General features: G+C 36.5%; 2 protein-coding genes across 3 annotated transcripts in view; both read left to right on the top strand.

Moving 5' to 3' along the window:
- OSBPL8 (oxysterol binding protein like 8) overlaps positions 1-16,118 on the top strand; it is a 156,091-nt gene extending 139,973 nt beyond the window's left edge. For both annotated transcript variants that reach the window (XM_030323280.1, XM_030323281.1), the window contains 7 exons: positions 816-905; positions 2,170-2,306; positions 3,823-4,008; positions 4,336-4,423; positions 7,272-7,377; positions 9,714-9,816; positions 11,850-16,118. In XM_030323280.1, coding sequence (XP_030179140.1) covers positions 816-905; positions 2,170-2,306; positions 3,823-4,008; positions 4,336-4,423; positions 7,272-7,377; positions 9,714-9,816; positions 11,850-11,982 — 843 coding nt within the window. In that variant the 3' untranslated portion in view covers positions 11,983-16,118. The remainder of the gene's footprint in view (positions 1-815; positions 906-2,169; positions 2,307-3,822; positions 4,009-4,335; positions 4,424-7,271; positions 7,378-9,713; positions 9,817-11,849) is intronic.
- Positions 16,119-17,523: 1,405 nt separating this feature from the next.
- BBS10 (Bardet-Biedl syndrome 10) lies at positions 17,524-21,700 on the top strand. Its single transcript, XM_030323279.1, has 2 exons — positions 17,524-18,424; positions 18,858-21,700. Exons 1-2 carry the CDS (start codon positions 18,240-18,242, stop codon positions 20,836-20,838), a joined length of 2,166 nt encoding a protein of 721 aa, XP_030179139.1. The 5' UTR covers positions 17,524-18,239; the 3' UTR covers positions 20,839-21,700.
- Positions 21,701-27,502: the final 5,802 nt, after the last annotated feature.

Below are 27,502 nucleotides of genomic sequence, written 5' to 3'. Positions count from 1 at the left end.
TTTTTTTTTGAAATTTTTTTTTTTCCAACGTTTATTTATTTTTGGGACAGAGAGAGACCGAGCATGAACAGGGGAGGGGCAGAGAGAGAGGGAGACACAGAATTGGAAACAGACTCCAGGCTCCGAGCCATCAGCCCAGAGCCTGACGCGGGGCTCGAACTCACGGACCGCGAGATCGTGACCTGGCTGAAGTCGGACGCTTAACCGACTGCGCCACCCAGGCGCCCCACAAATTTTTTTTTTGTATGGTGATAGTGTTATTTGAAAATCATGACTAAAGATGTTTTAAGTAATTTATGATACTTTTAAGGGTTAGATTGGAACATCAAAATTTTGTCACAGATGAGCGACATTAGTAAGGCAATATAGTAACTCAAAGTGTTTTCCTTATAACTTAATTTTGGAGGATTTTTGGTTAAGTATTGTTTTACTGTTTAGTTTTGAAGGCAGGGGTATTATTCTAACAGATGAGTTAAGTCCCTTAAGTCTACTGAATTGTTATTGCTTAAACATACCGTAGCATTGACAGCTCAGTTGAGTCAGGAGAGAGCAGAGAGCATGAGTTATCATTTGTGATCTTTCTCAACATGTTTATTTGGACTTCACACAGTCTGTTTATTTTTACCTATTTTTTCCACAGCAACAAATTCCGATTTCATTGAACGTTTCTGACTAAAATTTGAGTCAGCATTTCACCCTTCATGCTTTAGTAGCACTGTAACTATATACTTACTTCTTTTGTTTGTTTTTGTCTACATTATATGTAAATATAAGATAAAAGTAAACTCTTTCTGTAACATTTTCTCTTTTAAAAGCCATTTCTAGGTAGTAGTGACTGTGTTAATCAAATATCAGGGAAACTTAAATTGGGAAAAGAAGTCCTAGCTACTTTGGAAGGCCATTGGGTAAGTATTTTTCTATTTTAGCTTTAACAAAAAGAATTTTATTCTGTGAAAAAAATTAAAAATCACATTTTAAAAGTTCACTTATTCCATTGCTAAAAACATCACTATTCACTATAAGCTTCAGCTTAACAAATATTTTGGCATTGATCTGTTATCAACAATATTTAGTGTCTTGTAATAATACTTTAGCTTTCCAAAAGTTTAATTCAATAAAAATAGCTAACACTTATCATTTAGAATATACTGCATTGTTTAAAAATGTTACTCGTATTGACTCATTTGATACTGAATAACTGTATGAAGTGGGTAATACTGTTTCCGTATTACAGAGGAGGACACTGAGGCACAGAGAGTTTAAACAGTTTGCTCAAAGTGATGGAGCAAGAGTTCCAGCCTGTGCACTCTGGCTCCAGGGCTGGCTGCTCCTCGGAGCAGTGTCCTGCCCCTCACCTAAGAAAGAGGCATTTCCAGTTAGAGTTACAGTTCCTTTTCAGGGACATGGAAAGGGTATAGTGGTATTTGGAAGCAACAGCTTTTATTTATTTCTCTGCTGACCTAAATTCGCACTTACCTAATTTTGTTAAGAGGATTTTAAATGAAAAAGGGTATATCATGGTACTGCCTAGATGCACTGTCACTGTGAACACTGAGTGTATGCTGTTTTCTGCATTATAATCAGAAAATGGTGAGAAATGTGATGAGAAAGTGAAACTGGATCTGGAGATTCAACCAAGAGGTCGCATATGCTCTGTAGCATATGCTCTGTAATTTTAAAATTTTACTTCTATCTAAAAATCATTTGGAAAAAAAGATAGAACTATCTTTTTTTAAAAAATGAAATTTCTAACATTGTACTCAAATTTTTAATGCTAAGAAAGGTTCTTTGAGGTTTGTGTTGAGTACGTAGATAGCAGCATCTCATTGTAGCTGTTAGCAAATACTGTGCTCCTCTGTGACAATTCAGAAATCGTTGTTGAGGTTTTGCAAGTAATTGTTGGAAATTTGTTTTTTAAGTAAAACTTGTGAAATCTCCTGAACTTTTTTGTGTGTTCAACCAAAAGTTTTAAATGACTAGAAGTACTTATTTAATGGTTTTATGAAATGACAAGACATTTGGAGCTTTTAGAAAAGTGCTAGTTGTATTTGTTTTAGAAATGTGTTTAACTGTGGGATTAAATACAGGAAAAAATTTTTATATTACTATACTAAATAATCCTAATTTAAATAATGATAGTTCTTTAATTTTTAATTTCTTTAAATACAGGACAGTGAAGTTTTTATTAATGACAAAAAGACTGATAATTCAGAGGTCTTCTGGAATCCAACACCAGACATTAAGCAGTGGAGATTAATAAGGCACACTGTAAAATTTGAAGAGCAGGGAGATTTTGAATCAGAGAAGTAAGTATACCATTTTTCAGCCAACTTCATGAGCATCGAAGAGTATTTTTTAACCCCTCAATAGTTGGCCACTTTTCTCTGTCACTTTTCAGTCACATGTTAATTCAGCAAAAATAGTTTAACATTTGTGCGATGTGACAGGATTTTTTTTTTTTTGTATATGTGAATGTCAAATAAATATGCAAATCATACTAGTTAAAAAAATCGTACTGGTTTTCTGCAGCTCTAAACTAAAACTTCCCATTTTTTCCTTTCTCTTATCTGCTCCAGGGCCTATTTAAAAACAAAAGCTTTTGTTTGTATAAAATTATGGGACTAATTATTCTTGATTTGCAAAATATATGAACTATGTCACTGGATATGCAGGCTTCTAGAGGACTTCCATTAGTTGAGCAATAGTTAAAGACATAGTTTCTGTTCTTAAGTCATGGAATTCTTGCTGGATCTCTTATGCTTTTGAACCAAAAAATTATATGAATATTGCCCAGTTTTATTCTTACTATATTTATTTGTGTTAGAAGTTTTCTGTGTAAAACACACTCTACCAGGTACTTTTTACACATTAGTTTAGTCCTCACTACATGTTCTCACATGCATATCATTCTTTGTCATGGCGATTCAAATCTGTGTACTTTTCTTTTGCACCCAAAATTGGGGCTGTCAGAAATGAAAGAATATGTATGCGGCAGTTCTAAAAATGGTTTCAGCTGTAACCACATGATGCCCTCTATCCAGGGTGAAGCTTTGCAAAGCATACAACAATTTTTGAGGTGTGAATGTAATTTCACATATTTTAAAGATGAGGAAACAAGTCTTAGGATAAGTAACTTTTAGTTCACCAGCCAAGCAGTGACAGAAACAGGATTCAACCCAAGTCTGTCTGATTCCAAAACCTGTGTTCTTTCAGTCACAACATGCTGTCTTCACAGGTAGAGTAATATAGATGTCATAGTTTTATTTGTCTAATAAAAAACTAAACTTTAGTAGGGGAAAAGATTTTACCTCAGTCAGTGGTTCTCAACATTGGCTACACATTAAAATCACCCAGAAAACATTTAAAAAACCAGTACTTGGGCCTACTTCCAAGATTCTGATTTTAAAAGTTCTCTGATAATTCCTACATTCAAGGTTGAAAAGCATGGCATTACAGTGTTGGATCTTTGAGGCTAGTGGATCTTACACAGTGTGTATAAGAATCATCCAAAGAACTTAAAAATGTAGATTCTTGAGCGTTCAGTACATTCTTATTATCTTGGATCAGCACCATTCATCACCATATGTTTAAGAACCCAGGTAAAAACTTTTCCTTGGCAAGAAGAAACTTAGTTTCCACTGTGTATTTCTACTCAAGACACCACTTTTTATATCTTGACTCATTTCTAAGCCTGTGAGCATAAGCTTTGTCAAAACCAAAAACCCACGTAGGCATCATTTTTCTCTCAAGGAGATTCAGGTCTATTCTATGTAGATTTGATTTTCTTTTGCTTTTTTAATGCTATTTTTGCACACGTATTAGACTCTGGCAGCGGGTAACTCGAGCCATAAATGCCAAAGACCAAACAGAAGCTACTCAAGAGAAGTACGTTTTAGAAGAAGCTCAAAGACAAGCTGCCAGAGATCGGAAAACAAAAAGTGAAGAGTGGGCGTGCAAGTTATTTGAGCTTGATTCACTCACAGGAGAATGGCATTACAAGTTTGCAGAGTAAGTAATTAAAACATAAATAACAAACAGTATATGAGCATTGTTTTTTGCCTTTATTTCTAGAATTTTTACCCCAAGTATTTTTTTTATTAAGCCCTATCTATAAATTAGTATGAGATTTTAAATTTGATGTTTCATTCATTGTAAATTTGATGCCATGATAGTGGTCTATAAAGTAAGCTGAGGATCAGAAGATTAGATATGACAATTCTTAATCTTACAGCTAGGTTCATAATTACTAATGAAAATCTAATTATAGACAACATTTTTGGAAAAGTATTTGAGTGTTTAGTTATTAGATAAATGGGTTTTTTTTCATTTATGCAGTACTAGACCGTGGGACCCACTTAATGATATGATACAGTTTGAAAAAGATGGTGTTATCCAGACCAAAGTGAAACATCGCACTCCAATGGTATGTAATAAAAAAATAACAAGATCTGCAAGGCATATGAACTTTTCAAACCCATAGTATCTTTGGCAGCCAATGTTTAAAATTTAACTTCAAAATTTAAAATGTTGAGTCAGCAAAATGGCAGAATAGGCAACTCCAAGGTCTTTTCCCTTTAAAGAAACAAAAAAGCAAGCAGGAGCTGTCAGAACCAAATTTGCCAAAACTATGGAAAATAGTCAGGTTTGCAGCAACAGAGTGAATAATGAATCAAGAGAGAAATGACTTCAAAGCAGTTATTTTTACTTGCCCTTGCCCCAACTCCTCACTGATGCACTGGTTGTCTTGAAGGGCCCCCACATTCTCAATGAGAGCCCTGGCTCCAGAGGGAACAGAGTAGATCTTATTCACAAATTGTGTATGTCTATTTTAACCTGTCTAGGGGCTACTTTAAGTATGCTGACAGGGCAGGCATTTCTGTTTTTGCTGATAACTCAGAGCCCAGGCAGAAAGGCTGCAGGCATTTCTTGGAAGTGCTATGAACCATACTGACATCCTGCACACACTTGGGGCAAAAGACTGTCGTTGAAACAATACAATAGACTGTGTAAGGCCTAGGAACAAAAGCTGGGGAGAGATTGGAAAACTGGGGCATCAGGGATTTTAGAAAACCAAATGTCCAAGGTAAGGTGCTTATGCTCAGAAAAGAACAGTGAAAGAACACTGAGCTAACACCTAAGCTCAGTGCAAGCCTGGCTTAGTGCCCCTACACTGAACAGTCTGCTAAGAGTGGGAGAGTATTTTTTTGTTTTCGTTTTTGTCTTTTGTTTTGGTTTATTTGGCTACTGGTGTTCAAGGAAGTTTCTGTCAAAATGCTAACCGAACATAAGCTAAGGAACAGAAATTTCAGTAACCATGAACAACATTACAGTCTTTGCAGAAATAGTTTAGGAACTTCTGTGAACAAATGGAGTACTATAGCTTTCATCAATCCAGGAAACAGAAAAACCCTGGGAAGGTGGAGAATCTGATTTCCAGAGTTACCACATTATCACACTCAGATGTCCAGGGTTTTCCATGAAGAATTACAAGGCATAGAAAGAAGCATGAAAGCATGACCCATTAAACGGGACAAAGTAAATTGACAGAAACCATCCCTGATGAAATCTAGACACGAGACTTAGCAGACAAGGACTTCAAAAACAGTTGTCTTAAATGTGCCCAAAGAGTTAAATGAAACAGGAACAAAGAACAAAAGAAAATCAAGAAAAAGATACATAAACAAAATTAGGATATCAACAAAGAGAAAATATATAAAGGAACCAAACAACTTCTGAGGTTCAAAAATACAATAACTAAAGTGAAAAAGAGGTTACTATTGACTATAGGGAAGAGGGAATGGGAAGTCATTGCTTAATTGTTAACAGTCTTTCTTTGGGATGATGAAAATGTTTTGGAAGTAGCTGTGATATTTACACAATATTGTGAATCTACTTAATACTACTGAATTGTACACTTAAAAATGGCTAAGATGACAAAATTTATTGTGTGTACGTGTATATATATATATATATATACGTATATATATATATATATATATATATATATATATATACACGTGTACACACACACGTTAATTACAATTTAGAAACTTTAAAACATTTTAAAATTTTGTTTCTTCCCTCAACAACACTAACATGGTAGAGACAGACAGGGCTTCTGTATTTCCTCCTAAAAGTAGAGTTTATTGATGACAGTAAATCTTTGCATACAGAGACATAGCTTATTGACTCCCTTTGTCATTTTAAATACTTCTCACCGGTCTTCATCAATCTCCAATTTGAACCTACTCTAAGGTGGATTTGGATTCTAATGTAACAGTGTTCGGTCTCTATGACTTGAAGTAAGAGGGCATAATACAGGCTGAATCCAGAACTTACCTGCTCATTGTTTATTTTCTATAATAAAATTATAGAAATTTTATTTTAATTTCAATCTTTTGAATAAAATTTTGTAAAAGAATAGGTAGTAGAGGATAATTCCTATTTAGAATAGTAAACAGGTCTGAATAGAGTTAAAGACTTAGGATGACTGGTTCCCTCTTTCTAAGCATGTAAATTACCTTACCCTTCTAATTCTAGTTTCTCCTCTTGAATTTGAATTTTTATATTTAGGATTGACCTTCAGAATTGCAAGCCTATTAATAGGGTAGACTCTGAAGTATATTATTTTAAGAAAAATTTAGTCCTAGTTGAACATTTAATATACTTCTGAATCTTGTGCATGCACTCAAATGCTTTCTGTAGGTTTAAATCATGCTCTGCCAAATAATATTTTTATTTATTATAAGATGCTTTCTGCAATATCCAGATATTATTAAAAGTAAATAAATAATTTTATTGGAAACCCAACATCATCCAATGGGAATGTTTCTAATGTTGGGAATAAGATAAGTATGACTGAAAAAGGTACTGACTGGTGCAATTAGAAGCTTGGCGGGGGGCGGGGGGGCGTCTGTATTCACATTTGTACATAAAATTGTCTTTTGAAGGATATACAAACTAATAGCAGTATCTATTTTGTGATGGAGATACTGCATTGCTAGTAGAGGTCAGGAGTGAAGAGAAACTCTTCATTGTATATTTTTTAATATTTTTCTTGTTTGTGCTGAATTAATATTTCCTATTAAGATTAAATGATTGTATAAGTGTTACCACCTCTTGTTAGGTTTTAATTAGACTATTTCATCTTTGTTTTTATTTCAGTATACTTAAAGTGCCCATGAACTGATAGTTTTGACAGTTTTACAACAATGGTATTTAATTACAAAACTCATTGCAAATTCACATTATAGTTTGGGCTTTTTCTTCAGGTTAGTGTCCCAAAAATGAAACATAAGCCAACCAGGCAACAGAAGAAAGTGGCAAAAGGCTATTCTTCCCCAGAACCTGATATCCAAGACTCATCTGGAAGTGAAGGTAAAAATGTTTACTGCAGACTATTCACTATAAGCGTCTAAACTTTTAAAAGGATATTACTGTATTATGTTTAATGTATAAAAAGCATTTTTCATATTAACTCAAGATAATTTGGGAGTTTTGGTGGGGACAGAGATGGTGTGCCTAAAAAGCAGTTTTAGATTATAGATAAATTGCAAGACCAGGCCACAAGGGAAAGGTGAGGGAAAACATGCAAATCAAGAACCACATTGTAGTACTAGTTCTTTTTACATCTTGTTAGCTCCTGAAAAGTTGTTGATGGTTTCCTAGATTCAATGCAGGGACCAGTTTTTGAGCTTTGAACTCAGTTCCATGCTTCAAAAAAAATTTTCACTTTTAGATTAAATTATTGTAGTGTTTATAAGTCACAGACAAGTAAAAATATATCAAAATTATGACCTAGATTAACTAGTATGCCATTCTTGTACAAGCCAGATAATGTGTAAAATGTCTTGAATTACACTGACATATAATCAAGAAAGGATTAAAGTAATGAATGTCTGAGAAAATACAGTTTTGTTTTTTTGTTTTTTTTTTATGAAATTTATTGACAAATTGGTTTCCATACAACACCCAGTGCTCATCCCAAAAGGTGCCCTCCTCAATACCCATCACCCACCCTCCCCTCCCTCCCACCCCCCATCAACCCTCAGTTTGTTCTCAGTTTTTAACAGTCTCTTATGCTTTGGCTCTCTCCCACTCTAACCTCTTTTTTTTTTTTTTTTTCCTTCCCCTCCCCCATGGGTTCCTGTTAAGTTTCTCAGGATCCACATAAGAGTGAAACCATATGGTATCTGTCTTTCTCTGTATGGCTTATTTCACTTAGCATTACACTCTCCAGTTCCATCCACGTTGCTACAAAGGGCCATATTTCATTTTTTCTCATTGCCACATAGTATTCCATTGTGTATATAAACCACAATTTCTTTATCCATTCATCAGTTGATGGACATTTAGGCTCTTTCCATAATTTGGCTATTGTTGAGAGTGCTGCTAGAAAATACAGTTTTTTAAAGCCATAGTTCTCTACTAAGCTCACTCTAAGCTGGGAGCTTATTTTTACAGAGATGACAATAGAAGTGAATAAATGATAAATGCCAGGAAATGAGTAGATAACAAATAATAGTTTAAAGCAGAGGGAGCTGAATTCACTTTGAGGGCAGTTTTTAAAAGAACCCTGATGAATTATTAGGATTTCTAATGGATTACAGCAGTCTAAGCTTGAGGGATGTGGGTGGGATCAAGAGATACTGCAGTCAAAAAGGAATAAAAGTTTAAAAGTAGGAGTCATATGGAACCAATGTGCTAGACGGGGAATATTAGTTACGCTGTTTTGTTCCCATTTTACAGAAAAGGAAATTGAGATACAGGTTAACCTGCACAAGGTCACATATCCCATAAGACAGTATATATACATGTAATATATGAAGATATTTTGGCTCCTTAATTCACTCTCTTATCCACTGCACTATTTACCTGTAATTTATAAGGTAAATAACACTTAACGTGTGCCAAGCTAGATGTTTAACATACCATACCACAACCATGTGGAGTTTCAGTAGTATTATTATCCCTATTTTACAAATGAGAACCAAAACGAACAAAAATGGAAAGGAAGGAATGATATGAGAGGTTTGAAGGTAAAAAAAAAAAAAAAAAAAAAAAAAAAAAAGTTTACTGGTTGAAGGTAAAAATTTGTAGAAGAGGTAGCAAAAACAACTGAAAAGCTTTAAAATTGGGGTGACCAGGGAAATAAAGATAACAATTAATGAAACACTGAAAAGAGAACTTAAGAAGCTGACTTCTTCAGAAGTAAGCAAATGGACAAGAGACACGAGAATAATACCTTCCCCCAAATTAATATATGTATTTTTAATGAACTGTTTGCTGTCTGTTTCATTTAGTTAAAAAAAATGAAACTGATGCCACAAAAAAATTCAACTAATGATTGAAACTTTAAAAATGCAGAGGATTGGGGTGCCTGGGTGGCTCAGTCAGTTAAGCATCTGACTTCAGCTCGGGTCATAATCTCATGGCTCGTGGGTTTGAGCCCTGCATCAGGCTCTGTGCTGACAGCTCAGAGCCTGGAGCCTGCTTCAGATTCTGTCTCTCTCTCCACCCCTCTCCCCCACCCCCTCAAAACTAAACATTTTGTTTAAATGCAGAGTATTACTATTATTATGTTACATTCTAAGCCATAAAAATAATGCCTAGGAAAAATTTTATTATATAAGACTCATTAAGCTGAAATGTAGATTGTTTATAATTAAATGTGTTTGCTATTTTCATCAACTTTATTCCAAATGTCTTTTTAGCTCAATCAGTAAAACCAAATACGAGAAGAAAGAAAGGGATAGAACTGGGAGACATTCAAAATTCCATCGAATCTATAAAACAAACGCAGGAAGAAATTAAAAGGTAATATATATGGACAGTGGCTATTTAAGTCTAGAGAGGTAGTTAAGAATCTGTTATGTAGGAAATCATATGCAAACTTTACATTTTTATAACATTGTTGAGCTATTAAGATAGATTGGCTTCTGTCGCCTGACGACTGCAACTTGTGAAATACCATCACCATTCAAATATTGGGGGAGAGTGGTGATTTCTCCTCTGTGATTATACAAGTGGAATCTCTTTATCTTATTGCTGTAGCATACCTAGAAATGTAGGTGTGTTGGATGTAGTAGAGGGGTGGTTTCTGAGAAAGTTGGCTAGCAAAGGTTTCTGCAGTCCCTTTGTACCTGGCTAATATTTAATAGGAGTGCATCATGTGTTGACATATTGAAATGCTTCCATAGCAAGGGGTAAATAGCCACCACCCTGAGACCTTTGAGGGCTCTTTTTGTAGTCCCAGACCCTTCCTCACACATTCCTCCCCAGATCCAGCAACAAAAAATCATTAACACTTAGGAAGGTTCTTTGAAGGGGGCACCTGAGTGGCTCAGTCAGTTAAGTGGGCTCAGGTCATGATCTCACAGTTCATGAGATCGAGCCCTACATTGGGCTCTGTACTGACATCCCAGAGCCTGCTTGGGACTCCCTGTCTCCCTCTCTCTCTGCCCCTCCCAACTCATTCATATTCTCTCTCTCTCAAAAATAAATAAATAAATATTAAAAAAAAAAAAAAAAAGAAAGAAAACTCCTTGGAGGAGAACTCCTGATTCTTTCTGCCCCATTGCTAAGGCTAGTAGGAGTGTAGATTGGTTTCCTCCCATTACTATATTAGAGAATTAAAAAAAAAAAAAAAAGATTTTCTCAGTTCTTAGTGATCTTACAGCTTACATTTAGTTGTTTTTTTCATTTATAGCCTTATCTCCTGCCATTCCCCTGTGCCTGGCCCATGCTCCAGTTCTGTGAAACTCCTTACAGCTCCAGAATATACTGTACTGTCTCATCTTTGGAGCTTTGCCCACACTGAATCCACTTTTTAGATTGTTCTTCCTCCCACCCTGCCCATCAAGAAAATCCCTGTTTATCCTTCAGAATATAATTCAAATGCCACCCTTTTTGTAACATTTCTAATTACCCACATTGCCCTGTAGAGTTATTAATCCCTGCACTGTCCTTGTACAGTTCCCTATGCATGCTACTTTTGAGCATTTATTGGATTACAGAGTTGTTATTGTGTGTGTCTGTTTATCACACGACCACCACCCCCTCCCGCAACTGGACAATGAGCTCCTTTATAGGAGGGAACATGTCTTCTGCATCTTGATATCATCAGCCCTTATATAAAATGCTCATTTCCTAGTTTAATCGTCTTTATAAATTAATGAGCCTACTTGTTCATTTGCCTCCTTTCTTTCTCTATACTGGTATACCAGTGTAGAAGTCAGGGGGGGTGGAATGAAATCAGCTTTTTTTTTTTTTTTTTTTTTTTTTAGCCAAAAGCATTTAGGATGGCATGAGGATAATGTAAGCTCATTTAATGACTAAATTAACATTTTATTTTCGTTAGTATATGAAATGCCTATATAGCATTTTTCAAATTAGGAATGTCATGAAATCTGTTGTATTATGTTTTCTTAGAGATTTTAGAATTTTTCTCCAAATCTACTTCTATCTTCCCCAAAGTAAAGATAAAAGAACTTTACTAGACCAACTAAGAAACACAATTTTTGTTTTAAAACCACTGTGATAACAGAGAAAAGTGGTATATTTTTATATCCTCTAACTTTAATAATTCTGTTTGATGCACATCATCGAGTAATATATTTGGTACAATGTGGAATGTAGATTTAGACAAGACCTAATAACGGCTTCACGTAACATAATCAGCTTCCTGTTGATGTTGTAGTAGTAATTGATTAAACAAGTTACCTTAGATAATGTAATTAACTGTTCTCTTAACTAAGACTTTACTAATTAAGTCTCACGTATCAAATTGTGATTTATATGCTAACATTTTGACAAATAATTTTAAAATTTATTGTTTCTTATTTTTGTAGAAATATTATGGCTCTTCGAAATCATTTAGTTTCAAGCACACCTGCCACAGATTATTTTCTGCAACAAAAAGACTACTTCATCATTTTCCTCCTGATTTTGCTTCAAGTCATAATAAACTTCATGTTTAAGTAGAAGTTCCTTACAGTTGAATCAATGAACTGGAATGATCAAATTTGGCCTGGGACCAATGTTCAAGTTGGTTTGGTCTTTGTTAAAATGTCACAATATTTCTAAAACAAAAATCTTAGAGATAAATGTAGAGGTGTTGACCTTTCATACCTTTTTTCCTTAACCTGAAATAAGAACTCTTGGTCATTAAAGTGAGCTATGTGTTAAGTGCCAGAACATTTCTAGCTTTTGTGACAGTGTGTTTACATGTGAGTATAATAAGTCCACATGTATACACAATTGTGTCTTATGTATACCTGACAGTAGTCTTTGTATTCTATAGTGTGTTCTGAGATATAACATTAACATTCATAACAAAAATGCTATCAATCTTATAAAATATATACATAGCAATCTATTTTCTTCATACAACAGGCACAAGACTTTTATCAATAAGGAATTACAGAATGGGAAATGATGGCATAATAGACATATTATAAATAGTTCAAAACACTGTCCTGTTAGAAATATCATTTCCAAAGCACCCAGCTCAATTGTGTTCTTAGAAACAACAAGAAAAAAGTGTAGTCGAAATTGGTGTACTGAGAGAGACAAGGTGGCAGATTGCTTTTTTAAAGGTTTACACACAGTTTTTTTAACCCCTAGAATTTTAATATTTATAGAGACAGGTATAAATCTGTGTGTGTGTTTATCGACATAAAAAACCGATATGCAGCTATTTGGATCTATTGATTATATCTTTCTTATACCTATATAATACCACCTTAAGCACTTGCTTAAAAAATTGTGGTCAAAATTGCTGTCCTTTTTTCTTATTTTTGTTTCTTGTAACCCTGTTGGTCCAGTAGCATAGGCCAAATTCTAGAGTTGTTTATAGGGCATATGATAATTTATGTTTTTCATTATGAAAAACTTATTTTAGCTTTCGTTTAGAACTTAGTGTATTCAGTGAGTAAATAGAATAGAAAAAATTATAACCAATATTTTACTTCAAAAGCCAAATAAGAGAAAGGCAGTAAGAAAAACTTTGTGTCGTAGCATTTATGTGTACATTAAAATTTATTTCTTTAAAATGTGCAATAAGTTGAGCATCTAAGAAGAGCATCAAGTTCTGAGGTTTAATTCTTTATTCCTCTGTTCTCAGTAACTTCATTCTGTGACAAACCACACTTCAAGATTTTTTTTGTTCGAACTCAGGCACACTTTTTCCTAATTTTTTTTCAGGTTAATATTTTAATATTTATAGCCCTCAGAAGCAATTTTTGCAAATGTAGCTAAGTTTAGGAACATGTTGTCCTAAGATATGTCTTAGAATCCTGAAAGTATACCTTTTGGAATGGTTATTAATGAAAAGTCAGAATAATTATTCTGACTACATTTGCCTTTGACTAAGAAGAGACTGTGAGACACTAGCAAAATTACAATCAACTGTTTATGCCAAGATATATACAGTCAAGGAATGATTGCTAAATTACAAAAATTGAAAGTGATAAAGAGCCTGCTTTTTTTCTCCCTTACCAATTTAGCTATCTTAATAGTCTTCGGTTTTAAGAAGAGCCATATAGTTTGGGCAAAATAATGCTGTATTCCATATGTACATGTGAAAGCACTTTTTTTAATTGACTGAAATATAAATAAGATACCTATACCTGGTATAAGTATAGATATGTCTACACTAGAACAGGTGAGATTTGTTTGTATTTCATACTTGTGTCGTTTTTGTCCTCACTCTCTGTTACCAATGTCATGCTCAACTGCCTATTGATTGATATATGATATTTTGTAAATATTGTACAATTTGATCCTTTTTATGGTTTCAATTAGTATTTATATATAAGTTGATTGGCTGATCACAAAAATAATTTCATCATTAAACCCTGAAAACTTAAAATTTTTTGCTGATAACCCCCTTTTGGGGTTTTAGTCCTACCCACTTGTGTGTTCTTTTCATTTGGTCGAAATAGTGTTTTATTTGTATAGGTATCTTCTAAGACTGGGAAGGTAGTTATGTTCTTTATGTTTTTCTTTTTAGAGCAGATGTTTTGGGTTCCTATTACTCAAGGAGTCAAAAACTTTCATGAAAAAGAGCAGGGTTACTCATGACTGTTTCTTATACACTGAAAGCATACATCTAATCTAATAGTCTTCTTATGCTTTTAGTTGTATGAGTTCCTTTCTGTGAACTGAACACAAAACTCAGGAATTGGTGGCTTAGTTTTTAGATCAGTGGTTATACTAGGCTTAGTATGTGAATCCTTTAAGACACGTAATTAACTTTGTATGTAGCCATATATGTAATTGACTTTGAATGTTCCCTACCTGAGATTAATACTCCTTCAAACATGGATTCATAAAAATTGTGATTTACAGTTCCCAGTTGTTTGAGAGCCTCATGATGGTTTCTAGGATTTAAGATCTTATGACCACTTTTTTTTTCATTTGATCAAAAATTTTATTTTTTCACATGAAAATTTACATGAGTAATAATTATCGACATGTGCATTTGTTTTAGTTATGAAATGTACTATGCCTTCAATTATCCACCATTTAGTGAGGTGTAGCTGGCCCAGGAACAGATAATAAATAGGGCATGTGAAATAAGTAAGTTTCAGCAATAGCTATTTCACTTGTATTTCATGTCAGTACTTTTTTGCATCACTTATAAAGGTACAGTGTAATCTTTGTCACCATTCCATTGAAAAAGTTGGCCTTGTAAAATACAACACTCATTTAGTATTCACGCTTTTGTGCCTTTAAGAAACTACTTTTTGTTATTTTTGTGTTACAGAACTACAATATGATTCTAAGTGTTTATAGGCTTAACTGCCATAAAGGGTCATTTCTCTGTGTCATTTTATTTCCTTTTATATAGCTATAGTATATTTAAACAGTAATGCTGTACTTTTATAAGGGTTTGTCTATTTAACTATTTCAAGTATATTCTTCACTCTCAGACATCATTGAAGTAGATTTGTCAGATTATTCTGAGTATTGTAAACAGTGCCTTTTTGATGGAATTCACACTGTTTTGGGTGTCAACTTGTGCCATACTACACATAAAATTCTGTGGAAGGCAGTTTTAACTTTTTGAAGAATATCTTAGTCAACTATTTAAGAAAACAAAATTCCATTTTTTTCCGGTGTTTAGCATTTCTAACGAGCAATGAATATATTTTTGAGTTTTTTTTTTTTTTTTGGTTGATATACGGTGATGATGGCAAAATTGATGAGCCATACCTGATGCTGTAGATGATTTTGAATTATGTTAAATGTACAGAAATAAAATACTAATATTAGCATTTATACCAAATTTTCCAATTTGAACCAGTAAGGGGTAACACCACACAAATCACTGAGTTTACATTTCAGCTTCTATTTCATGTGACTACACGGATAAAGAAATTCTTTAAAATGTATAACCTGCCACTATTGTGTCATTTGACTTTATGTAATTTGACTTGATTTTGTTTACGTATAGTGTGTGAATTTAGTGTATTTAAGTTACTTTTTGTTACTCTTTAATATACTGTTTGTTTGGTTACAGTTTTTAATTGAAGATGGACTGTTAAAATCGTATAGGACCAGTGTCTCCTTAATATGATTAACATATTTAGAAGAGCCACAAGAAACCCATGACAAAATGAATGTGAACATACTTTCTAAAATGTTTAGAAAATTTTATCTTTTTGCATTTATCATGTAAAATTATTTAGTATTACAATATTGATGTTTATTTAAAGAAAAATGCCATGAAACATTTGAATTGATGAGCCATAGAATTACTTCAGTTGAAAAATTTTTCACTTTTTAGCATGCTAAATATACATTTAAGTTAAATATCCTGTTTAATAGCCATTTATAAATTCAGACACTACCACTGGTCAGTTTTGTATAATAGAATAAAAAGTGTGTTATCTGCAGTGTAAGTACAGCACACTGTCACATCCTTTCCCTAAGGTGCATAGTAGATGTACAGATAGTCATAGGCAACTGTTTTGTAATGTATTACATTTCTAATCTGTTATTCCTAACCTATTATAAATGTTTGCAGAGACAAAAGAATTGAATTTTTCTAATCTGTAAAATTATGCTAACTTCTACAGGTAGGCATTCTGAATAAAATTCTTAAAAAGAGTAAACTGTGATCAAATGACTTTGAATATAACATATAGTGACTGAATTACTTCATCCTAATTTTTAAATTGAAAAAAAAAATCTTTTTTTGTAGGGGTAGTTGTGAAGGAGGGTGAAGGGCTGGGAAGGGATTTAATAGTTAGAATCCCTACTGTATGCTTTCCTTGGTGCTTTATATTCATTCTTCTTAACTACTCATAATAACCTTAAGCTAAGTGGAAGTTAGCCCGACTTTATAGATGAAGAGTCTGAGACTCAGAGAAGTTAAATGACTCCAAAAGCTATACAGTAAAAGTGATAGCAAGCATAAGTTTGAATCCATGTCTGACATCAATATCCACTCTCCTTCCACTGTATGCTTAAGTAGAACTCTGATGGTAGCACTTTTAAATGTTTAGATTAATCCACTGCTTCAATCAGTATACTATAGCTATATCCACTGCTGCTTTGTGATGGGTAGAACCAGAAAAAATGTTACCATTAAACAAGTATATATACAAAACCTATATAGAAGTTTTTTCTCCCCCCACCCCCCTCAAATCACTTACTAGTCCATACTGAGTCAACATCAGGTGAGTTCCAAATCATTCCTGCCTGGTTTTCCTCTCTTTTCCTCTGTCCTTCTCCCCTTCCATTTTTGCTCTCTCCTCAGAATCCACTTGCTTCTGGCTAATAGTTGGTTCTGTCTTACTAATTGGGGGGAATGGAAAGGAGGGCATTACAGATTTTCCCTAGCCTATGTATAGGAATGAGAGGAAAGGAGAACAGCCCCTCATTCTTCAACCTCAATGAAAAAGCTGCAAGGTAAGTAATTTTGTTACTAATATTGACTGCACTGTAATAGGCGTCCTGTGTTGTGCTATCATCCTAATTGGCTCTTCTGCAATTTACAAAATATCCTTTTCTTGTAGAGAGAGTGGGTCAATACGCGACTGAATATCACAGTTATTGGGGGGGGGGGGGGGGCTGTAAATAATCGTTGAGTGCTTAATATATGCCAGGCACCATGAAAAAAAAAAAAAAGCTCTTTGCAAACATTGTCACTCTCGTGAGGTTTTCTTTTATATACTACTATCTTTTTTTTTTTTTAACTGGAGATGGAAGAGGTTACTTACTGAATGTCGCAGATAAGTGTCATCGCAAACCCAGGTGTATGTTCTTTCTGCCTGTTTTCTTCTGCAGTTGCACCCAACAATCTTAGGCCACTGTGCTTTAATTTTTTTTTTAAACAGTTATTTATTTTTGAGACAGAGCATGAACAGGGGAGGGTCAGAGACAGAGGGAGACACAGAATCTGAAACAGGCTCCAGACTCTGAGCTGTCAGCACAGAGCCCTGCGCGGGGCTTGAACCCACGGACCCTGAGATCATGACCTGAGCCAACTGAGCCACCCAGGCGCCCCTGTGCTTTATGTGCTTTAAAGGCATACTAGTGATCACTAGTGTAGCTAAGTCTTCCCATCTATCCCTTCTGCTAAAGAAAAAGTAAGTTGTGGTGGCTGGGGGACTTAAAGTGATATCCACGTCAAGGAAATCTGGCAAAGCCCCCTGCGGAAAGCATGAAGCCTGCAGCTCGTGACCGTGAAGGCCAGGCCTTTGCCCATCCGTCCTGCATCCCGAGCCGGCCTCTGTGATGGGAAGAAAAGCAACTGATGATACTGTGGACAGAATATTCATGAGTCCAACGCGGAGGTTTTGTCAGGGGTGGGGCACGAGCCCAGGTCCGCCCGCGGTGCCCATTCCCTCCTTCACATACGCTCCCCAGGCGTGCCGACTTCCAGAGAGGAAGGACGTTTCCTGGGAGATGGAGAGATTTGGTGGCAGCTGAAGCCGCTGCAGGGAATGAATTTACCCAGGGAACTGGGAAAGGGCCAGCAGTTTCCGCTCCAGGAACAGCTAGCTCCCGGGAAGTCTTGACCTCTTTCCTAGCTTCGCGAGCTATTGGAACGCTAGTCCCAGGTGGCCGAACAGCAGGCTACTCCGCTAGTGGGTCATAGGGGGGAGTGAGCCGAGCTGGGCCAGCTGACAGCCCCCTCCCCGCCCCTTCCGCTTCCGTTGGGCTCCTCCCTCCTGGTGGTGCTAGGGCTTCGCCTCCGGCGGCCGGAAGCCACGCAGCTCTTACGCCCTATGGCCGCCGCGGGGTCCGCGAAGGTGGCGTTGCGGGTGGCGGAAGTGCTGGAGACCATCGTGAGCTGCTGCGTGGGCCCCGAGGGGCGGCAAGTTCTGTGTACGAAGCCCACCGGCGAGGTGCTGATCAGTCGGGATGGAGGCTGCCTTCTGGAGGCGCTACACTTAGAACATCCCATAGCCAGGTACCCGTGTCCCGCGTTCCAGCTCGTTATAGTGTCCCTTAGCCAGGTACTATTGTCCCATTCTCCTGCCCAGAGCCGGGCACCGCAGCCTATCTCCTGACCCTTCCTTAGAATGTACTATTGGGAAGACTGACCTCGGGTGAGACTATTGTATGCTCAGGGTTCGAGCGGTGTGCAATGGAATGTTCTTGGGGACGTCAAATCTTACCAAACTTCCAAGAACATTGATTCCCCCTCCTCCCTGTTCCACCTAACCCCAGAATCTTGAAATAGAACAAAGTAACTTGAAAAAAAGGAAAAAGTAATACTAAAGACATCAAAAGGACAGTATTATTTTATGCCTTTACCTGTGAAGCCATGGTTTCGACTTGATTTATTTGTAAGAAGGCAGCCCGCTGAAATTCTGAGTTGCTTTATTTCTTTTTTTGTACAGGATGATGGTAGCCTGTGTTTCCAGTCATCTAAGAAAAACAGGAGATGGTGCTAAAACATTTATTATCTTTCTTTGTCACTTACTCAGAGGACTTCATGCAGTAACAGACAAAGAACAGGATTCTTTGATTTCCAAAAATATTCAAACCCATAGAAGGCATTGGAAAAATTGTTGTCAGTGGAAATTTATTTCTCAGGCTCTTCTGAAGTTTCAGACACAAGTATTAGATTATATTATGGGCCACTACTTAAGCAAACACTTTTTGTCCATCTTTTCTTCATCCACTAAAGAGAGAACATTGTGTAGAAGCTCTTTAGAGTTGCTCTTAGAAGCATACTTTTGTGGAAGAGTGGGAAGAAATAATCAAAACTTTATTTCACAATTGATGTGTGACTACTTTTTCAAGTGTATGGCTTGTGAAAGTGGATGTGAAGAAGTATTTGAGTTAGTGGATGACTATTTTATAGAGTTGAACGTTGGTGTCACTGGCCTTCCTGTCTCAGATTCCAGGATCATAGCTGGGCTTGTGCTTCATAGAGACTTTTCTGTCTACTGTCCAGCAGATGGTGACATAAGAATAGTGATAGTAACAGAGACTATTCAGCCCCCTTTTTCAACTTCTGGATCAGAGTTTATTTTAAATTCAGAAGCACAGTTTCGGACATCTCAGTTTTGGATTATGGAAAGGACAAAAGCAATCATGAAACATTTACAGAGTCAGAATGTAAAATTGCTGCTGTCTAGTGTGAAACAACCAGATTTAGTTATTTATTATGCAGGACTGAATGGCATATCTGTCGTGGAGTGTTTATCCTCTGAAGAAGTATCTCTTATCCAGAGGGTTGTTGGTCTTTCTCCCTTTGTATTGCCGCATACCTCTTTGCGGTATGAAATCTGTAACACTGCTTTGATGAATTTTTGTAAGCCCCTTATCCTTAGATCCAAAAGGTATGTTCATCTTGGCTTGATTGGCACATGTTCGTTTATACCACACTGTATAGTACTTTGTGCACCAGTGCAGGGTCTTGTGGAACAGCATAAAAGTGCTTTACATGGAGCATTTAAAATGCTTCGGCAGTTATTTAAAGACCTTGATCTAAATTACATGTTACAAGCCAGTGATCAAAATTATGCATCAAGTCTTCTTACCTACAAGAATAGCAGAGAAAGTACGCCATTGCCAGAAATTGTTAATGGCTCAATGCAAAGCCCATATCAGGGCACAGTTGTAGAGAACAAAGGTAAGCTGGCAACAACTCAAACATATTTAAAAGTCTATTCAAATTTTGTAGTTCCAAGTATAGAATTAGAAACACATATTCCACGTTCAATACCAAAAGTGACACCAACAGATACATACCAGACAGATGAAACATTGAGATATTTATCTCTAGCCAAAACCAGGATAGTTGATGACAGTGAACCATTTATGGAGAGTAATTCTGCTAATTCAACAACAGAAAACACTAGAATAGAAATTTCTTATGAAAATTTACAAGTCACAGAAATTGCTGGAAGGGGAAGCATGTTAGCAGTGAGAGAGAAGTCACTGGAGATGTGTACATCCCACGGTTACTGCTTCTCATCTATACCAGCAGGTTGTGTTTTGCCAGCAGGTGGTAATTTTGAGTTTTTGTTACATTACTATCTTCTTAACTACGCCAAAAAATGTCACCAATCAGAAGAAACTATGGTTAGCGTGATAATAGCTAATGCTCTTTTAGGCATTCCCAAAATCCTGTATAAGTCTAAGAAGGGAAACTATAGCTTTCCACAAATATATGTAAGAACTCTCCATGCGATACAAACCCATCAACCCATGGTAAGCAGTCAGACAGGTTTGGAATCGGTAGCTAGTAAATACCAATTACTAACTTCCGTTCTTCAATGTTTAACAAAAATTTTAACCATTGATTTGGTAATCAATATTAAGAGACAACCTCAGGAAGTTTATGATCAAGATTCAGAAGAGGAAGTATAAAATTGGAAGTTTTTTTATTAACCAAAATTTTAACCCAACTCAAGCCATAAAGTACAAAATGTGACCACTGATTCTCAAATCAATTTGGTCTAGTTAGGAAAACATCAAAACTTAAAAAAAATCTTTAGAAGAACTACAGTAAGAGGCTAGCAGACATTCAGACCAAATATTAGACAACATTCTGGAACTGTTCTGAGGAGGAAGCCTTCCACATGATGGAAGCCAAGATATGACTGTGTGTCTTTCTTCCCCTTAAATTTCCCTGTGTCTCAGCTCTGTGTTAGTCCGTGTATATGCGAGAGGGTGTTCCTTTATAGTCCTTCTTACTTTTCTGTACATTTTTTCACTCTCTTCATCTGTCCTCCTTGCCTTTCTGTATTTATTTAGTTCATAGGATTATTTAATCTGAGATTTGGATAAGGTCTTCAAATGTCATCCTATTCTAATTGTTTATAATATTAAACATTATTTGCTTCATTTAAAATAATGTATTTTCTCTATTCCTAATTTCTAAAAAGCAATGAATAAAAAGTCTTGATTTCTTTTCTCAAGAAGCATATAAACTAAATTAGTTTTTACTTTTATATATCCCCTTATTTATTTCTGTTTTATGTGGAAAAGCCTGGATATATTTTTTTCACTGTCCATACACCACTGAATATGTAACTAGAAATATGACTTTGTGCATTGCAAACTTACTTTCATTTCTGTAGTTAAAAGTTAATTTCAGAAAGCTTATGAAATTCATACTGTATTTTCTCCTGTTCTCTAAGAGCTTGTAAAAATAATTCACGTATTTGCTGGTTTTTCTTATATTTGGTGCATAGCCAGAGTTCATTTGTAATAAAGAATTTGAAAATTATTTCTAATGTGAATTTCATATATTTATATTTTATTATAAAGGTTTATAAGTGCGAATGATGTGCATCTAGCCGTAGATAAGGACAGTGTCCTCTACTTTTAATAGTTCTCTGTAACACCCAAAACACCACTATGTTTATACCAAGTATTCAGAAGTGCCTGTTGAATAAAACTGTTACCTTAATCCATTCTCCTAAGTACATGTTTCCAACTTATGAAGTCAACAAATTCTTTTTTTTTTTTTAATGTTTTTATTTATTTTCAAGAGACAGAGAGAAACAGAGCACAAGTGGGGAAGGGGCAGAGAGAGAGGGAGACAGAATCTGAAGCAGGTTCCAGGCTCCGAGCTATCAGCACAGAGCCAGATGCGAGGCTCGAACTCAGGAACCACGAGATCATGACCTGAGCTGAAGTTGGTCACTTAGCCCACTGAGCCACGCAGGCACCTCACAAAGTCAACAAATTCTTAATGAGTGCTTTTCATGTGCCAAATGCTGACTCCACTGTGGTAAACTGTAGTTCCTGCCTCCATACCCCTTTCCTGAAAAGGTAATGACACTATCTTGGATTGATACTGAATTTAGGAAACCTGATTTAAAAATTTTAATTACAGTAAAACTTGAAAAAGCGATGACTAAGAACATATTAAACTAACATCTTGCAGTATCTCATGATCTTTTAAATTAACTGTAATTTCATTTTTTTAAGGTTTATGCCATATGATAGCATTATTTCATTTCTGAGATGGAGAGAGTAAATTAATTCTGTTTCTTGTACTGAATTCATAGATGTATGAACCTACTGTAATATTGCTGTACAATTTTTTCCATTCACTTTTTAAATTGCCTGTTAGATCATTAGATAGTTTTACTTTATTTTATTGTTGCTATTTTAAATACACCGTCATTGAAGGCATTCAAAGGCTTTTCTAGCCGTGCCCAGACATATGTCCTTGCCCAGACATATGTCCTTGCGTATGGTAGGCATTTTATAGCTATAAATAATCAGGAGTCCAGAAGCCCCTTTGTAAGCTGGGCCTGGGTCTTTGTATGTTTGGCACCTGGTCTAATATCTGGCACACAATAGTAGCCAATAAATGTCTGTTGAAGAACTATTTGTTGACTGAATCAGTCATTTGATCCTCATAGATGAGGTCATAATTATTTCTGTCAAAGATTCATGGGAAAGAATCTGTTTTGGGGGAGAAAGAGCAGAAAATGTAGAACAGGTCTACACGAAGCAATCTTTTTTCTTTTAAATCTCTTCTAATCTCTTTTAAAAAATATCCCTCAAAAATGGTGATAGAGCTTTCATGGGTTGTCTTAATCGTTTAACAGAATAACACCAGGGAGTTTACATCACCGGGTTAGACAGGAGAGCACTTTTAAAAATGTAATTACATTGTATTTAAACCCTCTTCCACAAAGGATTTGAGATGGCCTGCCTGCAGCAAGAGCAGACAAAATTACTGTAAAATCTGAATATAAATTAAAGAATCAAGACCAAAGAAAATATCAAAGATGAAGTCAAGCCCATGTTCCTATTTTCTGTTGCTGCATAGTGAATAACTTAAAACTAACTAGATTTGAACTACTATATTATTACCTCCCATGGTTGTGGGGGTTACCCAACCTTAGCTGGACAGCTTCCACTGTATTCTGTTGGTTCAGGCAATCACAAAGTTCAGCTGAAGTTCAAGGAGAGGGAACACAGGCCCCACCACTCAATGGCAAGAGTGTCAATGTCACATTATTAGAAGATCATGTGGGATGAGATACGTTGAGGCAGCTATCTTTGGAAAATACAATCTGCCACACCATGGAAGGGAGAAAAGGACAAATACGTGCTAACTTCTCAACTGGGATTTTTATTATTGTGTCCTGAAGTTACATGACCCCTTCCCACAAATGCATTTCCCTGATAACTTTTGTGAACCTCCTGATTTTTTTCCACTGGGCCAGCACAAGCTATTTTTATCCCCTAAACAATAGGCATTAGATTGTTGAATAGCCCTAACTCTTTGAAGCCAGGGGAGCTATTTAATCACTTTACACTGGAAGTGGAGTGGCATGGTGTCCATGTGTCACGCTAGGGGAGGGAAGAGGAATGCAATTGCAGCCTGAACTTTCATCAGATACTACTTACCCCCTCTCAAAAGGAATAGAATATGTCTTTCCCATCATCACAGCGCAGCAGAGAAAACAAAAACTACAGCTCAGGAGCCATCTATCTGTCTGTCTATCATGTTACAGTTACTCCTTGCAGCTTTGTAAGAAAGAGATTGGTGACAATCTAAACTCTAAGTGGATACACAAACTAAAAGGGGTAGGGGCAGTAATTTGGGGGGGAACATACATAGGGAAGAGGTAGAAAGGTAGTTTCTCAGTATGCCACTATGTGCTGGTTATTACAAATTTTGTTTTCCCAGCCAGCCTCTTCTCTGAAGCCTCGGCTCACTCACTGAACTGCCAACCTAGTCTCTACTTGGAGACTCACCCTTAACTTGTCCAAAACAGGATTGCTATTTCCCATCCCCTAAACCTGGTTCTCTCCCTGCTGTCCTGTCGTAAGTTAATGGTATCCACCACCTGTCCACAATGCTCAGGACAAAACCTGAAGAGACAACTTGACTCTAAACTTCACATCCCACAGCCAGTCTATCAGCAAATCCTCTGGTTCCACATATAAAATAGATTTCAGATCCTCACAATTGTTGGTGCGGCCCAAATCACCTCATCTCTGACCTGCAGCAGCCTCCTACAGCCTTTGTTTCTGTCTCATCTTGTACTTCTCTTGAGTTATTTCCCCCCAATTTTTTTATTTAAAATTTTTTATTTATTTTTAAAATTGTTTTAATGTTTATTTATTTTTGAGAGACAGAGAGAGACAGAGCACAAGTAGGGAAGGAGCAGAGAGAGAGGGAGACAGAATCCGAAGCAGGCTGCAGGACAGAGCCTGATGCAAGGCTCGAACTCATGAACCACGAGATCATGACCTGAGCCGAAGTTGGCGCTTAACCGACTGAGCCACCCAGGCGCCCTGATTTAAAAATGTTTAAATCCACAAAAATGTTGAAAAAACCATACAATGAACACCTACATACCCTTCATCTAGATTTTCCAACTGCCATTTTACCCCTTTGTCCACGTGCACATGCACATACATGCAAACACACGTTTTACTAAACCATACTGAACATACTGAAAGTAAGTTGAGGACATTATACTTTATCCCTAAATACCTCACTATGTATTTCCCATGAATAAGGACTCCCCTACATGACTGCATGGTTCTTTTTGGTTTTTTTTTGTTTTTTTTGTTTTTTTTTTTGTTTTTTTTTTTTTTTGAAGGAAGGGGCAGATGGAGAGGGAGAGAATCCCAAGCAGGCTCCACCCTCAGCACACAGCCCAACGTGGGGCTTGATCCCATGACTGTGAGATCATGACCTGAGCTGAAATCAAGAGTCAGATGCTTAACTGACTGAGCCACCCAGATGCTCCCAATGATTCTTTCAAAATGCAAGTCGTTATGTCATTCTCCAGCTTGAAGCTCTCCAAAGAGTTTTCTTTCATGCAGAATGAAATCCAAATGTATCATAATCTACAAGGCTCCACATGATCTGCCCACCGCTTATCCTTTAGATGACATCTCCTACCTCTCTCCCTCTAGCTTTCTTCCATCAGTTACGCCGACTATATCAACTAGGACAGGTTATGCTATACTGAGGCAAAAACTCCAAATCTCAGAGGCTTGGCGCAATACAATTTGTTTCTTGCTCATATTTATGTCTATTAGGGGTCAGCTGGGAACTTTGCCCCCATTGTTTTCTTCCTCATTCTTAGATTCTGGATGATGGAGCAGTCACTGTCTGAAGTATTTCCAATCATCATGCCAGAAAGAGAAAAAAGAGTTGTAGACAGCCTTGCATTCACCCTGTCCATTAAATGGCACATGTCATTTCTGCTCATGATTCGCTGTCTAAAATAAGTCATATGGTCCTACCTATGCACAGAAGAACTAGCTAATGCAATCTTACCTTGTACCTAGAAGGAGAGAGAACCAGCACATTTGGCAAATAGCACTAATGAGTACCCAAACTGGCCTTTCTGTTCCTTGAACATACAAATTCATTCCAACCTCTGAGCTTTCTACTTGCTGTTGTATTTACTTAGAACTCTCTTCCCCACTAATCTTTATATGGGTCATTTTCTTATTTAATTCAAGAATCTCTGCCTTAAGGTTACCTGTTCAGATGTGCCTTTCTTGACCTTTTAATCTAAAATAATGCCATTGCCTTCCTCATCACTGCCCTCATTCACAGTCTTCCTACCTTCTTAAGCTTTTTTTCGGAGCACATGTTATTGGTATGTGTGTTTATTTTTTTGTATTGACTGCCTTCCCCACTAGAATGTAGACTCCATAAGGACTTTGACTTCTTTACTTCCATATTTCCATCATTTAGGGTAATGCCTGACCGGGTAGGCTCTTGATAAAGTTCAGTTAATGAATGAATAAGAGTGGACCATTTAAAAGACTAAGGCTTCCTCCTCCTGAACAATGATCAAATAGACCCAACCAACATTTGCCTCAATGACCATTTTTGTTTGTGTTCAAAGCCGCCTAAATTCTGATGGACAATGGTGTTTTCGTAAAACACTAAATCACCGCAAAGCCCTGCTGGCCTGGAAGCCATTCTGTTCCCTCCAAGTGACTTAGCATATCTCCATTCTGAACAATCATTTATTCATTTTAAAGAGTAGACCACGGGGTGCCTAACGGTTCCATTGGTTAAGCGTCTGACTCTTGATTTCCGCTCAAGTCATGATCTCACCGTGTGTGAGATTGAGCCCCACATCGAGCTCTGTGCTAATGGCACAGAACCTGCTTCAGATTCTCTCTCTCTCCCTCTCTCTCTGCCCCTCCCCTGCTCTCTTTCTCTGTCTCAAAATAAATAAACATAAAAAAATAAATAAATAAAATAAAGAGTAGGTTTCAGTAGGAAATTTTATTTCCAAGTCAGTGTCAAAAGCCTCTCAGCAGCATGGATTGATGACATACTGTGTTACGGTTGAATCGCATTCCTGCTTGGGTTAACAGTATGGTAAAGTATGTGTAATTCTTTCAGTCTCTGTCATTCACTACTCCTTTAGATTTGGACTTAGCACCACGTAAGAGAGGGGCATTCTTATCCCCGCCATCACCAGTGCCAGATCTTATAAATAGATATCTGAGTGAAAACCTCCCTGATCATTGCAACAGAGGTCCTTACACCCAGATTAAACACACCTAATTGATGACTGAGGGGTTCTAATTATGATGAACTCCATTATCTGTGCCCCACTATAGGGAAATCTCTGCTGCAACAACAGAAATGTCCATTTTCTCTACACAGGGTGTCCCATGGTATATTTAATATTAATATGTATTCCTAAAGTACATATGTACAAAACGTGGAACTTGTATCTCAATTTACCCATCATTTTGTACTTAATTAACTCCCATACTGAATTCCTCTATATGTCTTAAAATTTACATTACCTTACAATATAATTAGCATAATAATTAGCATAGGTTTCTATTTTTTTTAATTTTTTAATGTTTATTTATTTTTGAGAGAGAGAGACAGAGTGAGAGTGGGGGAGGGGCAGGGAGAGAGGGAGACACAGACTCTGAAGCAGGTTCCAGGCTCTGAGCTGTCAACACAGAGCCCAACACAGGGCTTCAACACACTGACCATGAGATCATGACCTGAGCCAAAGTCGAACACTTAACCGGCTGAGCTACCCAGGTGCCCTTAATGTGG

This window comes from Lynx canadensis, chromosome B4, assembly GCF_007474595.2.
Source record: "Lynx canadensis isolate LIC74 chromosome B4, mLynCan4.pri.v2, whole genome shotgun sequence".
Taxonomy (NCBI): Eukaryota; Metazoa; Chordata; class Mammalia; order Carnivora; family Felidae; genus Lynx; species Lynx canadensis.
The sequence above is the reverse complement of the archived record's forward strand: the minus strand, read 5'-3'. Positions and strand labels throughout refer to the sequence as shown.

Excerpts from the sequence above, each read along its gene's own strand:
- BBS10 (XM_030323279.1), top strand. The coding sequence starts at position 18,240 with ATGGCCGCCGCGGGGTCCGCGAAGGTGGCGTTGCGGGTGGCGGAAGTG. Across the intron at positions 18,425-18,857 it reads TTAGAACATCCCATAGCCAG|GATGATGGTAGCCTGTGTTT; the intron begins GTACCCGTGTCC and ends TTTTTTGTACAG.